This window comes from Leptonychotes weddellii, chromosome 2 (genome assembly GCF_054177405.1).
Source record: "Leptonychotes weddellii isolate Sample4059 chromosome 2, ASM5417740v2, whole genome shotgun sequence".
Taxonomy (NCBI): Eukaryota; Metazoa; Chordata; class Mammalia; order Carnivora; family Phocidae; genus Leptonychotes; species Leptonychotes weddellii.
In genome coordinates, this window is record NC_138370.1 from 68,761,472 (window position 1) to 68,776,235 (window position 14,764).

At 39.7% G+C, this 14,764-nt stretch overlaps 1 protein-coding gene across 4 annotated transcripts in view; it reads left to right on the top strand.

Moving 5' to 3' along the window:
- SLC10A7 (solute carrier family 10 member 7) overlaps positions 1-14,764 on the top strand; it is a 250,575-nt gene that overhangs the window by 187,447 nt on the left and 48,364 nt on the right. For 2 of the 4 annotated variants that reach the window (XM_081811798.1, XM_081811799.1), the window contains one exon: positions 13,822-13,905. The exons of the other annotated variants lie outside the window; for them this stretch is intronic. In XM_081811798.1, the coding sequence (XP_081667924.1) occupies positions 13,822-13,905 (84 nt within the window). The remainder of the gene's footprint in view (positions 1-13,821; positions 13,906-14,764) is intronic. 4 annotated transcript variants of the gene reach the window in all.

The window sequence follows — 14,764 nt, forward strand, 5'->3', positions numbered from 1 at the left end:
GTAGAGGTCAGCATAGAAATGGATTTGAAGTTAGATAGAATGAGATTACCAAGAGAGAATAGAGAAGGAAAGATATCAGTGGACTGTCTTCTGGGACATCCTAATATTGAGAAGTCAGCAAAGACTATCAAGGATTTCCACTTTGCTTAGGAAGAACACCAAAAGGTTTTGGTGTGCTAGAAGCTATTAGAGAACGTGTTTCAGAAAGGGGAGAGTGGTCAACTACTTCAAATAAAATGAAGTCTGAGAATCAACCACTGGTTTTAACAAGATGGAGGTCACTGAGAACCCTAACAAGAACTATTTCAGCAGAGTTGTGGAGGTAAATACCTAAAGTCGGTTCAAGAATGAATGAAAAAGAGTTAAGGACAGTGATAATCACTCACTCTTTGGAGGCATTCTGCTATAAAGGATGCAGAAAATGGGAGAGCAAAAAAGTTAATGTAGGATCTGTTTTTAAGTTGGGAAAATTATTAGGATATTTGTATTGATAGATTAATTCAGTGAGAGAAGAAACAATTCATACAGAAAAAAGCAGGGAAAATTTGTCAACCCATGTCCTTCAGTAGGAGAAAGAACGTGAGCTCTAGTGCACAAAGGGAGAGTGTGGCCTCCTAAGTACAGATAGTTCATCCATCATAATAGGAGGGAAACCATGGTATAAGGGCAAAGATGCAAGTAAATTGGTTCATGTAACTATAGGAGCCTCTAATGATTGTTTGTATTTTTCCAGTGAAATGGCAAGTGAAGTTAGGGGTGGAGGACAAAAAAAGGCAAGAAGGTTTTGGAGATTTGTTGAAAGAGGCAAAGATATGAAATAGTTCTGTGGGAGAGTGCATGGAATGGGCAGACAGTAAGATGCTCAAACAGCACCAAGAACCATCCTGAGTCTTTACATTTGGCATTGGCTCAAGCTGGATTTCCCCCTCAGATATCCACATGGCTCACTCCTTCACTTTCATCTCTGGCCTCTAATCAAATGTCATTTTAGGAGAGAATCCTTTCCTAACTACTTCATGTGGAGCAATATATACTCTCTCCACCAATCTCTCCCCACCTACCATCCTTAATTGTTCCCTTTAGCGTTTATTATCGCATGACATCTTCATCATTTGTTAGTTTGTTTATTCTCTGTCTCCCCAACTAGAACATAAGCATCACAGAAGAGCAGAGACTATCTGTTTTGGTCACTGTTGTAACCCCAATGCCAAAAATAGTGCCAATCCATGGAAGCCACTCAAAAACATTTTTTGAATGGATGGTTGGTAAAGGAAAATGTTTCTGTACTCACAGCACTTCTGACACCAAATATGTGCGGTTTCCACTACCAAGCAATTCTCGTTTTCTGTGGATACCAAGTGGGTGTCCTGCAGTTTTGACATTGCACGGAGTTAGCACAGACCCCACAGGTAAAGGGCTCAGTCCCACAAGACTGCCCCCCACCTCCGGCACTAATGGCAAGTAGTGGGTTTCTAGGATACTCACACTTCTGTCTGACTTGGCTTCAACTCAGGGGATCCCAAGACCTCTCTCCCCAGGTTCGATAATTTGCTATTATGGCTCAGAGAACCCAGGGAAACATTTACTTCCTATTACCAGTTTATTATAAATGATATTATAAAGAATACCTGGAGTCCCAGGATCGAGCTGTGCATCGGGCTCCCTCCTCGGCTCCTCCCCCTGGCTCATGTTTGTTATCTCTCTCTCTCTTTCTCAAATAAATAAATAAAAATCTTTAAAAAAAAATTAAAAGAATACAGAATGCCACATGCAGAGGTACATAGGGCAAGGTCTAGAAGGGTCCCAAATGCAGGATCTTATGTCCCCATGGAGTTTAGGGTATACTAACCACCTGCATGTGGATACATTCCCCAATGCAGGAACTCTCCAAATCCTCTGTGCCAGGAACTGGGGACAAAACACAAATATTATAGTAAAAGATACTCCTATCACCCCTGTGACTCAGGAAGTTACAGAGTTTTGGAAGTTCTATGCCAGGATTAAGACCGAATATATTATATTTCTTACTGTCTCACATTTCAGATGGACAGATGAACGAATGCATCTGCCCAAAGAGTTGGGTTAGGACTACTTTTAAGATTGGTATTTCCTTGTTACTTGCTCTACCTTTGGGCATTTGTTCCTTTATTATAAAGCCATTTTGAAGGCACTGCCTTCACTTTCCCTCACAGTCTGTGTGTAGAGAGGTAGCATGGTATGCGGAGAAGGCATAACATTTTGGTTCAGCCTGCAGCCAAATTGTTGTGTAACAGTGGATTTTCCTTAATCCTTCTCAGCTTCAGTTTTTTCCTCTATAAAATGAGGATTATTATAAGATGAAATGAGTTAGTTTATGTGAAAGCATGCTGTAAGCTATAAAGAACCATGCAAGTGCTAATTATTTACATTTGACGCTTTAGAAAGGAAAATAGAAAATAATTCCAGGAAGGATGTCAAGATTCTGTAGAAATGCTTATCTGAGATGCAGCAACAGTCCAACTAGCCCAGCCCTTAATGGTGGGCTGAGCCTTAAAACTTAACCTTTAAGATTCTACAATCACTTATAGTCTATAATCTTATAATCTATATGTAAATAAATCCAGTGTTTACTGTGGCTGACTGTGAGAACAGTAAAACTTTTCCTGAAATATCACCATTTGTTCCTAAGATTCAAAATGCTTTTACATATACTACCTCGATTTTCTTGATAATATACCACTGATATTGGCAGGGGTGGAAATTATTGTCTTTATGTTATCAGTAGATATGCACCAGTCCATGGAGTTCTCTCATAAGGATAAATAAAGCCTTGCCCAGCTTTAAAAACTGCACTTATACATTCATTACTTGGAATTCCATATTAATTTTCCTTACAAAGCCGTGTTACAAGTGGTAAGCATCCACTAGATTTGAAGTTCTGCCAGGCCAGGAACCAGGCATGCCTTATTCATTACCTTATTTCCAATGTCAAATACTCAATAAATATTTGTTGGAAGGAGCGGAATAGAAAGGTGGGTGAGTAGTGAATGATTAGAGTGGTTCAGATGATAAATGAATGGTTAGAAGGTTAGGGTCTCAGCCTGCTGCATAAAATCTTACCTTGTATTTGCTATGAGAAAGAATTTACATTTTTTTTCAATAATATTAAGGAAAACATCCCTTCTTTTATTCAGTGTTTGAATGCCTACTGTGCACTGTGAATATTACAAAGATCAATCTGACATTGATCCTTCTCTCAGAGAATTTATGGTTTATTAGAGAAAATAGAATACATTCATAGATAATTAAAATCTAAGCCAGAAATTATAAGTATCACAAGTATCAAAATATTTCAAAGGAGATTACTAAAATAGAAAACATTTCATTTAATAGAAGAAGTGGGGGGTGGCTTACAGAGAATTTTGTACTGAAAGGAAACTTAATTTGAGGAAAAAGAGAAAGTTAGAAGGAAACTTCTGAGGTTTCTAGAGGATCTCCTGCTTACTTCAGAGTTTTTCATTTGCATGGTTCTGATTCTGTTATGTCTGACATCACTTCAAAACTTGCCATGCCTTTCCTTTGATATGGTTGTTGCCCAGCCATTATTATAGTCTTTATGCAACAGCCAATGGTAGAGAGCACTGAGGGAGAGAGATTTTAGAGCTGGAACTGGAATGGAGAGTGGTAGTTAAGATGAAGAGGCCAGAGCGCTGAGTTCAACACTTAGGCAGTGAGGTCAGCCCGTGGGGTTTGAAATCTGAGTCAACCACACTGGGAAGGTCCATTGGGCAATGTGAAGCTCCTGCTTCTGTGGACTCCTGCTCCCCTGAAGCCTCCTGAGCTACTACCCCACAGCATCTAACCAGCCCCATCTTGCTTACTCTGGGGAATGAAAGGAAACAGTGTGAACTTACTTCCTCTGAGAGTTAAGACAAAGGGCGGAGATAACAGTGTTCACAGCATAGAATAGGTCTGTCTAATTCAATGCAATTGTGAGCTAAAGAAACCGTGTATTAGAGACTATGTTCATGGTATCAAATTTCATAATCTGTAGACCACCAATATATTTAAATAAGCTTATGTTTGGCAGGGTAAGGTCAGTAACACTGAGCTTGTGCTATTAAAATGACAGATCAAGGCCTCGCTTCCACCCTAGCCATAAAGGTCATTGAACATCAAGGCCTCTAGAAACATGCAGAGTCCAAACTTTGACCACTGCTGAAAGTCATGTCCTCAGGGTCATAGATCAGACCATCTTCATATATGGGGATGATCACATCAATACCTTAGGATATTTGATAAACATTTAGCTCCACACTTACCCATTCAGGAACATGTAAGCACCCCTTAAGTGAGAGCAGCACTAGCTCTGCTATTCTGTCACTTGATTGGTTATGACTTGACTTCTTAGGAACCCAGCCTATCTTCAAGAAGGTATTTATAAGGCATTATAATAATTAGACATATATATACACACACACAAGCACGGATGTACACTCACATGCACGCACACCAGGCTGTTTCTGAACTAACTCTATGTTCCATTGATGTGACTGTCTCTTCTGTTACTTTCCATTTCAGTGGTTCTTAAATTCAATAGGCTTGAATTCCCACCATACTGTGTAAGAAACCTTGTTTTTCAGGGAGGAGGGGGAAAGCAGGAGGAGAGGTAGAATAATTTTTATCAAGTAGCTACAATATATACTTTATAGGTAATCCCATGACTCCCTTTAGACATATTATCCTCACTTTGTATGAGAAAACTTAGACTCAAAGACGTTTAATAACTCACTGGAGGCTGTGCAACTAGTAAAGAACACAAGGGACTTTCAGCCAGGCTCTGTGTCCCCTTGAATGTTCCTTTCCAAAGCATGCCTCTTAGGAGACACAGTTTATTTTAAGACAGATGACCAGCACTCAATTATTATTTCTTGACCATGGATATTGTAGGTAACATAGGGAAGACAAAAAAGAAAAACGCATAATTCTTGTCTTGAAGAAACTTAAGGCTTACTTGGGTAAACAAGAACAAAGAACACAGGAGAAATTTAGAGGAAAAAATTCACTGCTAACCTACACAGTTCAGACTACATGGTTCAAGAGTTCATGTTAGAGAGAGAGCCAGGGTGGGGGAAAGAGCTCAGTGGCAGCTTTCGAGGCTACAATCATCATTAGTTTCCCTAGTAATTGGCCATCTGTGATAGAAAATTATTGCACTTTTAATCCCATCAATATAAACAGAAACAATGAATACAGCCATTAGTGCCATGTACAATACTCTGATTATTTTTTATAATATGTTCCCAATGATAGTTGCATAATTGATGGTCACGCACGTGTGTGATGTACAAAGTGGTAAAACAGAAAGCACTTAAAGAGAAACTAGCCATTTGACTGCTCCAGTTGCTTCACACTGAACCAGTCTCTCCACCGTGTGCCCAAGAGCGTTCCTAAAGCCAGTGAAGACAAATCTCCTCCTCTTCAACCTGAGAGTAGCTTATCTTTGGGCTGATGTGACTGTCTCTTCTGTTACTTTCCATTTCAGTGGTTCTTAAATTCAATAGGCTTGAATTCCCACCATACTGTATAAGAAACCTTGTTTTTCAGGGAGGAGAGGGGGAAGTGGGAGGGGAGGTAGAATAATTTTTATCAAGTAGCTATAATATGTACTTTATAGGTAATCCCATGACTCCCTTTAGACATATTATCCTCACTTTGTATGAGAAATCACTCAGAAATGGTTCTCACACCGAGAGAATTTTGTAAAGCAGAATAATGTGTGGAGTCTTTTATAAATGGTCATGCCCGGACTCCCTCTAGATCTTACTGCACCATAGTGGGTGAGGGGAAGCACCTCGTAAGCCACTTTCAAATGCTCCAGAGGTGACACTGATAAACCCCTTCTCCCTTTTCAGGACCCCTGACCCAGAGAGGCCAACGCCACTGCTGGTCTGGGACTTCTCAGACTTAACTGAAGGGGCAATGACGCTGGATGAAAGCCAGGCTTTTACTTTGCTCCTTGGTTCCCTCCCAGCACCACCGGCTGCTCCTGGTGCTCCCTGAGCAGGTAGGGTCTGGCCAGAGTGAAAAGGACACCCCTTCCTTATGCCACTCTTGTCCTTTGGTCCCCAGGCTTAGAGCACTCTTCTCGGGGAACTTAAATGTTTGCTCCACTTAAGGGACTGTTTGGCAACAGTAGGCTCTTTGGTTCCCGAACCAAACAGATTGACAGGACCAAATTCTGTGGTCAGGGAATTAGGAGCAAAGTTTGTTCCTAGATGCCTCTGAGCATCTCTCTATCCAGCCCTCCATGTCCTGGAAGCCCATCTCCTCACAGCTTTTCTTTTTGGGTTATGATAAGCCAATTTATAGATCATTTGGGCACATTTCACTAAATATCCTGTGTGGTCTGAGTAACCAGAATTTACAATTGCACATAGTTTCCATCAGTTACTGGAAGGTAATCTTGTGTTTTAAATTAGCATATCACAAAAGGAAATGTTTTACATAATTTTTTATCTTTAAAAAATTATTAAAAGTCTATTTTGTTCGTTACCTCTCAAAGAAAGAAAAATACCATGCATCTAGATATAAAAAGGCTCATTTCCTCTACTAAGTATATACCTTCCATACAGTAACCCAATTTTAGTTTTATACATGCGGCTGAATCGATATGGGTGTTTAACAATCATATTTTAATTTTGATAAAAATCGTAGTCATTTTTACATTGAGCCTGTCAGCTGGTGTACATTTAAGTCATTGATTTTGTGTAAGTAATCAATGTAGTTTGCATGTTTCCCTGTGAGAGAAGGGGCAGCAGGAATGAAAGAAAAGCTGAACTGTAGTTTCTAGGGAAAGATGGAAATCTAGAAGGATTTGGGGAATCCGGGCCTGGGGACACTTTCCCTTATTCTGTCTGAATGCTTGTCTTTGTGACAGGAAACAGACAGGTGTTTGTGAGTGTGTCTGTGTAGGGGTACAAGAAAGTTTGAGCCAATAGTAAGCGAGCCCCCTCCTTTTTTCCCCTCCCTAGGGCTGGGCTCTGCGGGCCACGGCAGAGGGTGGAAATTGGGCAGGAAGTGAACAAATCCTGCTCTGTATCTGAAGCAGCTTCTTCCTGATTTTCTCACAGAAGAGATTTACCATTCATCACTCTACAGTATAAACTGTAAATATCTGTTCTTATATTTTTCCTGAATGTGGCGCTAATGAAAGCAAAGACCAATCACCAAGGGTGAATTATTTAATACAATAATGTTTTAATAGCTGAGAAGAGACACGAACAGTAGAGACGCCTGTGGCTAATGGATTTCCCTGGTAGGAGATAAAAAGGCTGATTATACAGCAGAGCAAGTGAAGACCTGGTACATTAATGACAATTTACAGGTCAGCTCACTTACAGAAGTGATTTAAAACACACCATCTGTTTTCTAACTGTCGGTTGATAACTATGATTTTACAGACAGTCAGCATCTCCATCAAGAATTGTTACTTATTTGTCTTTCTGAGTCTTGGTTGACCCTATAATATTTTACCTGCTGGACCCCCAGATTCTTTCCAAATCAAACAGTTTCTAAACTGAATGGATTGCTAACGGTCAATTCTGCTTCTATTCAGCCGTTTTCTGCCAGGTTAGAAAATTAAGTCCCAGTGCCCTATGACATCCATTGTATGTATTGGATTAACTCTTTCTGATGTGTTTACTCCGGTACTAGCTAGGTATCATCCTTGACAGATAATAATTTTCTGTGTTCTGTGGCTCAAATCTGGAACCCCGGTTGAGAAAGGCTGCATCAGCTACTACTTAACAAGTTTCTTCCTACCCCTCCTTTTTCTTTCTCCTCCTCTTCTTGCTTCTGCCTGCCTTCCAGTTCCTCATCTCCTATCTCCATGCAGGCACCACACACACACACACACACACACTCTCTCTCTCTCTCTCTCCCTCTCTTGCTCTCACATAGGCAAGAAAGGGGGAGCCCAGCTTTGGCTTCCATTCTGCCCCCTTTTCCATTTCACTGCTCTGTACCTTTGTAATTAATATGCAGTAGAGTGTAAAAATTAAATATGAGGGCTGTGAAGTGACCCTTCCAGGTTTAGATCCTGGCTCTGTCGCTCTCTAGCTAGTGACCTTGTCCAACTGTTCTGTGCCGCTGTTGCCATATATGAAAATACGGGTACTAGTAGGACCTACCTGAAGGAGTTGCTGCGAGGATTAAATTATTTGACACACATTAAGCATTTAGAGCAGTGTCTGGCACATAGAGAATACACAATAAAAGTTGTCATTATTGTAATTACAGGAGATGGTTGGGAGGCCAGGCAACTGATCTTTTCCTAGGGTCTGTAAATTAAGTAGGGCTTTGTAACTTACTTGTAAGTTGGAAGGATAGAAAGAAAAGAAAACTTTGTCAGGCCTCTTTTTCTACCTATGCATTGTAGACATTCATTAATTGAACTCACAGTTGTTGCTGAATACCTACAACGTACTAGATGAGTGATTCTCAAAGGGTGAACCCTAGCTCAGCAGCGTCAATGGAGTCATATTAGAAATGCAAATTCTCGGGGCGCCTGGGTGGCTCAGTCGTTAAGCATCTGCCTTCGGCTCGGGTCATGATCCCAGGGTCCTGGGATCGAGCCCCGCATCGGGCTCCCTGCTCCGCGGGGAGCTTGCTTCTCCCTCTCCCACTACCCCTGCTTGTGTTCCTGCTCTGTCTCTCTCTGTCAAATAAATAAAAAAAACCTTAAAAAAAAAAAAAGAAATGCAAATTCTCAACATCCTCCCGATCCTTCTCTGAAGGTGGGGCCAAGCAATCTGTGTTTTAAGAAGCCCTGCAGATGTTTCTGGTGTGCTGAAGTTTGAGAACCACTGCTCTAGATGTAAAATGCTGTCAGTCTGCTGGGCACTGGGAATATAAACATGAATAAGACCCTGTTCCTGACCTTCTGAAACATATAGTTTACTGAGAGACAGATTTGTACACAAGAGCAACCAATGATTCGGAGAGGAACGGTAGAAATGCAGAGCCAAAATAGAAGCCAAGTCTGAATTTCAGGAGGAGGGTTTGGAAAGAATTTCTAAAGTGATCATTGAACTAACTCTTAGACAAAGACTAGAACTTTTCCAGGTATAAGTTGGTGGAAGGCGTTCTATGGAAAGGAACACATATGCACTTGGTGGTGGGTGGAAATGCACACACACCTCAACTTTTTTTTTAATCTTTAAAAAAATTGTTTTGAGAGAGAGAGAGCTTGAGTAGGGGGAAGAGGGGCAGAGGGAGAGAGAGAACCCCAAGCAGGCTCCATGCTCAGCACAGAGCCTGACACGGGTCAGTCTCATGACCCTGAGATCATGACCTGAGCCGAAATCAAGAGTCGGACACTTAACTGACTAAGCCACCCAGGCGCCCCCACACCTCAACTTTTAAAAAGCAACTCCTCGAGAGGAGGGGTTTTGTGTTGTGTTTGTTCACTGTTGGATTCCCAGTGCCTAAAACATGCTCCTGGCTCACAGGAGGCACCAGTAACTATTTGAATGATTAAACACAAAGGTCCTAAGTCTCCACATATTTAATTTTCACTGAAACTTTTCTTCTCAGCATGATATTAAACAAAACAGACCTAATTGTGAGTTCTGTGCTTTAAAGTATCATATTCCTAAAAGAAATTAGCCAGTGACCAGATTGTTCATTTAACACAGTGTATCTTAAAATACGGGTTTGGCAGTATGAGACTGTCCCCTTTAAATCTGCCAGGATAGCTCAATGAAGCCCAGAGCCCTGGATTAATACATACTTATCCCAAACCTGCAACTCTATCCAAAGGTACAAATTATTGATGCTTCTTATAAACACATCGGTCTTTACAATAGAAACCCTGACAGGTTCTTCATTAAAATGTGAAGAACCAAATATCCCAGGCAGCATATTTCCTTCTGCTTTAGTTAAAATTAACTCTGCATACAAAATGATCAGGTTTGGTACTTTTCTGGTCATGTTCTCATATGTCACCCTATGCCAGATGCTCGCTCTTCTTTATTCTGGATGCCAAGGTGTACTTCATAGCGTCAGATACTTCCCCAAGGATATCCCTGCATCTTCGCACTGACCACAGCGACAGGTCGGGTTGTCGATTGAAAAGAAAGGACTTATGCCAAATTAGACCTCAGAACTGAGATTTCCTTCCTTTCAGAGCCACTTCTAAGGGAGCCATCCTATGGGATTTCCTCCCCAGCATCATCACATACCTAGTCTGGTGTCATGTACCCTGTTAATTATATCCCTGGCCAGTTTGCTCTGGCCTCTGATCTGACAAAGCGGGGGGCTCCTCTAACCCGTGTTCCTAATCAAGTGGACCAGAGATCATAGGCGTTTTAGAGAACAAAGGGACTTTGGAGATCACTTCTAGGAACACAAGCCTTCTAAACATTGAACACGCAGTAAAATAAGATAAAAACAGAGAGGGAAACAAACCATCAGAGACTCTTAACTCTAGGGAACAAAGTGAGGGTTGCTGGGGGGAGCTGGGGTAATTGGGTGATGGGCATTAAGGAGAGCACTTGATGTAATGAGTGCTGGGTGTTATATGCAACTGAGGAATCGCCAAATTCTGCCCCTGAAACTAATAATACACTGTATGTTAACTAAATTGAATTTAAATAAAAAATTTAAAAAAAAACATTGAACATGCAAATGGTCTATTGTGTGATGGATGGAGAAGTTAAAATAGATAAAAATTTTAAAACCCAAGTTGACATGAATTTTCCTTTGCTTCTCTTATCCCCAAATGCAATCTTTTAGATAGACTTGGGATTAAAAATAGCTCCCAAATTAACTTAATAAATGATGTTTTAACTTTTCTATTTGATCTCTGGGGTTATTGCTCTCCAACAATACTTTTTGGTTAAACAACCAAGCCTTCCAGTGTAAGAGAACTATTATCACAGAGTAGATTTGGCTAAAGAGTTGCCTAAATATGTTTGAGAAGCAAAGCCAATTTCACATCATAATGCAAATATTAGAGGTGTTAATTACAAGTCATTTCTCCCTGGACCTCAGTTTTCACATCTTTAAAAAGAGGGAATAGAACTCCAAATCTCTTCCAGGGTTAGGATTCTATTCAGTTTTAGGTCTTCCCCTCCAGAGCAGCTTTAAGGAGCTAGGGAAGGGCTATGGAGGAGAACTGAGGGCAGAGAACATGCATAGCCACCCTCACTCTGCTTCTTACACACACGAGCGTGCACACACACACACATATCCTTTACGTGGTTCTCATCACGTTTAGATGCCTTTTGTTTCTAGGTGCATATTAGAATTAATTGTGTTGCTAGTGATAAACAAGCAGTGAAAAAATAATACCAAGTGACTGTATAACACCACCTGAATGTAAGAGGATTTTTTTTAAAAGATTTCATTTATTTATTTGAGAGGGAGAGAGAGAGCACAAGCAGGGGGGCAGAGGGAGAGGGAGAAGCAGACTCCCCACTGAGCAGGGAGCCCGATGTGGGACTCTATCCCAGGACCCTGGGATCATGACCTGAGCCAAAGGCAGATGCTTAACCAACTGAGCCACCCAGGCACCCCCTAAGAGGTTTTTAAAATATACTTCAGTTTTGTATTTTTATAACTTTAGAAAAAAATAGGGATATGATTTTGAATAAGAGTTTGGCACATTTTAGCTCAGTATATTTACAAATTACTTCATTTGTTCCTTGTGCACAGCCTTATTATCTGCAAACTTATTCTCTCTGCCAGGTATTAGGTTAGGCATTGGGCTTACAGAGGGAGTATAGCTTGATGCGGTTATTCATTAAAACATCTTAAAGACACATTAAATAACAGTAGAGTTGAGATAGAAAGGGAAACAGAGGGGCACCTGGGTGGCCCCTCTGCCCCCCTGCTTGTGCTCTCTCTCTCGGTCTCTCTCTCTGTCAAATAAATAAAATCTTTAAAAAGGAGGGGGGGTGAGGAGGACAGAAATATGTGAGATTACCCATGAGATTCCAGGCAGGAATTGACAGCTTTTACTTGAAGGTTATCACCCGGAATCCTATTGCCTCTCTCCAAAACATTGTGAACCTTATGGATTGAGCATTGAGCTGAATGTTTTTGAATTTGAAAACTCTGTTCTTTAAATTTTATTTGTCTATTCATTTGTGCCTCAATTTCTCTGTAAAATATACATTTTTAAATTTTTAGTTCTTACCTCAGGAGCATCCTTAGGGTTACTATTTGTGGAAAGAAACATGTATTTGTTAAATGCCTTACACTTCAAAGACATTGTTGTTCTAAAATAGGGTGTGATTATTAGCTTTTAATACTTAGGCTTTGCATAAAAAGAAACATCTAACAACCATGTAGCATTTAACACCAGGAATCCTGTGTGTTCACATTTCTGTTCACAGTTTCGCTTTTTCTGTTTGTCTTCTTCATTTCTTTAGTTTATATTGGTTATGGAGCAAAAAGTTGGAGGCTACTATTTTTACGAGTTAAAACTCACAGCCAGTGGTCAGTGCTAAAGCTAGTATGAAGTGAATGCAAGCCACTGATGGGGAGGACATACATTCTTGGCATCTTGAGTGCATGTAGATGCACTGAGGGGCTGTGGATGGGGCTGAGGGTGGGAGCAGAACTTTATAAAATACATCAGGGTGTTGAAAAGATTTTGGTAAGCTGGCTCATGCAGGAATTGGAAATCAGTGAAAACACTGATCCCACATCATTTCATTCTGAACTATTGACTTCATTTATCTGAAGATTTCATTTGTTTTACTTAACATACAATGCCCTCCCTCACCACTACCTTCAAGTCTTTCACAAAAATTGTCTTCCAAAAGGTATTTCCAAGTTTATTAAACTTAGGTAAATATGAAAATTGAGGTTTGGTCTGTAGGGGAAGGGTGCAAGTAAGTTTCAAGTTCCAGGGAGATCATTATTGATGACTTGGAAGAACCTGACTGCAAAAGGGACTCCTAAAAGAGATAAACATCTCTGGAGCAGGCTATCGTTTGTCCAGAGAGGTTTGAAAACCAGAAGGAGGTTTTGAAAGCCATTAACAAGTTAATAGGAAGCCTGCAATTCTTGGTGGTTGAGACTAACTTGAGTATGGGGCTGTGTTTATAGGCAAACACTACCTGTCTCCCAGCAGTAGAATCTTTATGAAGCTGAGATTGCAATTGTTAGTGAAAACGAACCAAAAAATGAGGAGGGAGGAAAAAATAAGACTTATGAGCAGTGTCAAAACATACACATTTAGAAGAGATATATTGACATTTTAGGTTGAAAAATAATGATGTTTCAGGAATTCCCATTTCCTAGATTTTGTGTATGAATAAATTTCAAAGGTATATGAGATTCATTGCCTTTGTTGTGATGGAGTAGAAAAGTTAGAAACTATTTCATTTGCATAAAGGAAAATATGATCTTGAGAAGACAATGATGAGACACCCTTGTTTGTTTTAGGGATCTGCAGACAGGACAAAGAGAAAAGCACACAAACTATGAGTATAGGTGAAATATCACGCCATATGATTATGAACAGTATGAACACAGAGTAAATAACTTTACTAGCAGAAATGTAGTTAATAATAAGCAATGTAAGTTAATTACAAAGCCATAGTTATCATTTTTCCTCAATGGTAGTTTCCCATAAAAATTAAATGGTAAAGTACCTTAGTCTGTGTGGTGCTAAATTTAGAAAAGAAGTAACTTCACTTGCTCTTTGTATATAGCTACCAAATTTTTGGTGCCTGTGAGAGAATTCACGTATTGTATCATTTAATTAACAGCAATATTTGATAACTGACTCAGAGTAATTCTAACTCCTCTTACCTTCTTGCTTTGCAGCTTGGCTCGTCCTCTTCTGTGCCTTTTACATCTATTTTTTCTCAGCTTTTTATGACTGTTGTGGTTCCTCTCATTATTGGACAGGTAAGGTCTCCAACTTCATCTGCTCTTTTTTTTTTTCTTTTGTGAGTCAAATTGTGAATTCCGATATAATGTCAGGACAATTGAAAGAAAAGATAGAGAAAAAGACATTTAAAAGAAAACATAAAAGACTGTGAAACACCAGGTTTCATCCATCACCTGATATTCCCACCTTTTTATTTTTTTATTTAATATCAATCTGCTTTGCAGATAGCTTTACATAGGGATGCCTGCACAGATTCTTGATTTTTTAATTTATTATCTGTACTTCGTGGCCATGTAGGTAGCTTAAAAATACCTAGGAAATCATTTCCTTATTCTGTTCCTTCTGATAAAGTCTCAGCATTATGACTGTTGGTGGGAACAAGCATCTAGTTGGCTGGCTTCTTCGTGGACCCTTTCAACAGCTGTGATCATATTTGTGATCATGTCATTAATAAAATAAACAATTATATTAGCTCTTAAAATTAGATCTTAGAAAATTTAGTTTCCTTTATCATTCTTATTGAATTAGACTAATGGGAGAAGTTCTTATATTTAACTTCTTATAGCAAGTTAATAAGCATGTAATTGAATTATAACATACAAATTTAAAAACACAGGAATGGAGCACAGAATTGTACCGCTAAAATGAGTGAGTCTTAGGAAAATAGTATATCAGGATGGTTAAGAGCACAGACGTTGGTTAAAAAGCAACTAGACTCTAGTTCTTAGTTTTACCTTTTATTTGCTGTGACTTTGGGCAAGTCATTTGATCTCCTTAGCTCCAGGGTTATAATTCACCAAATTGTATAATAATAGCACCTATCTCAAAGAGTTGTTGTGAAGATTAATTTAAATGTGGGTGCAGATAAAGTTTTTG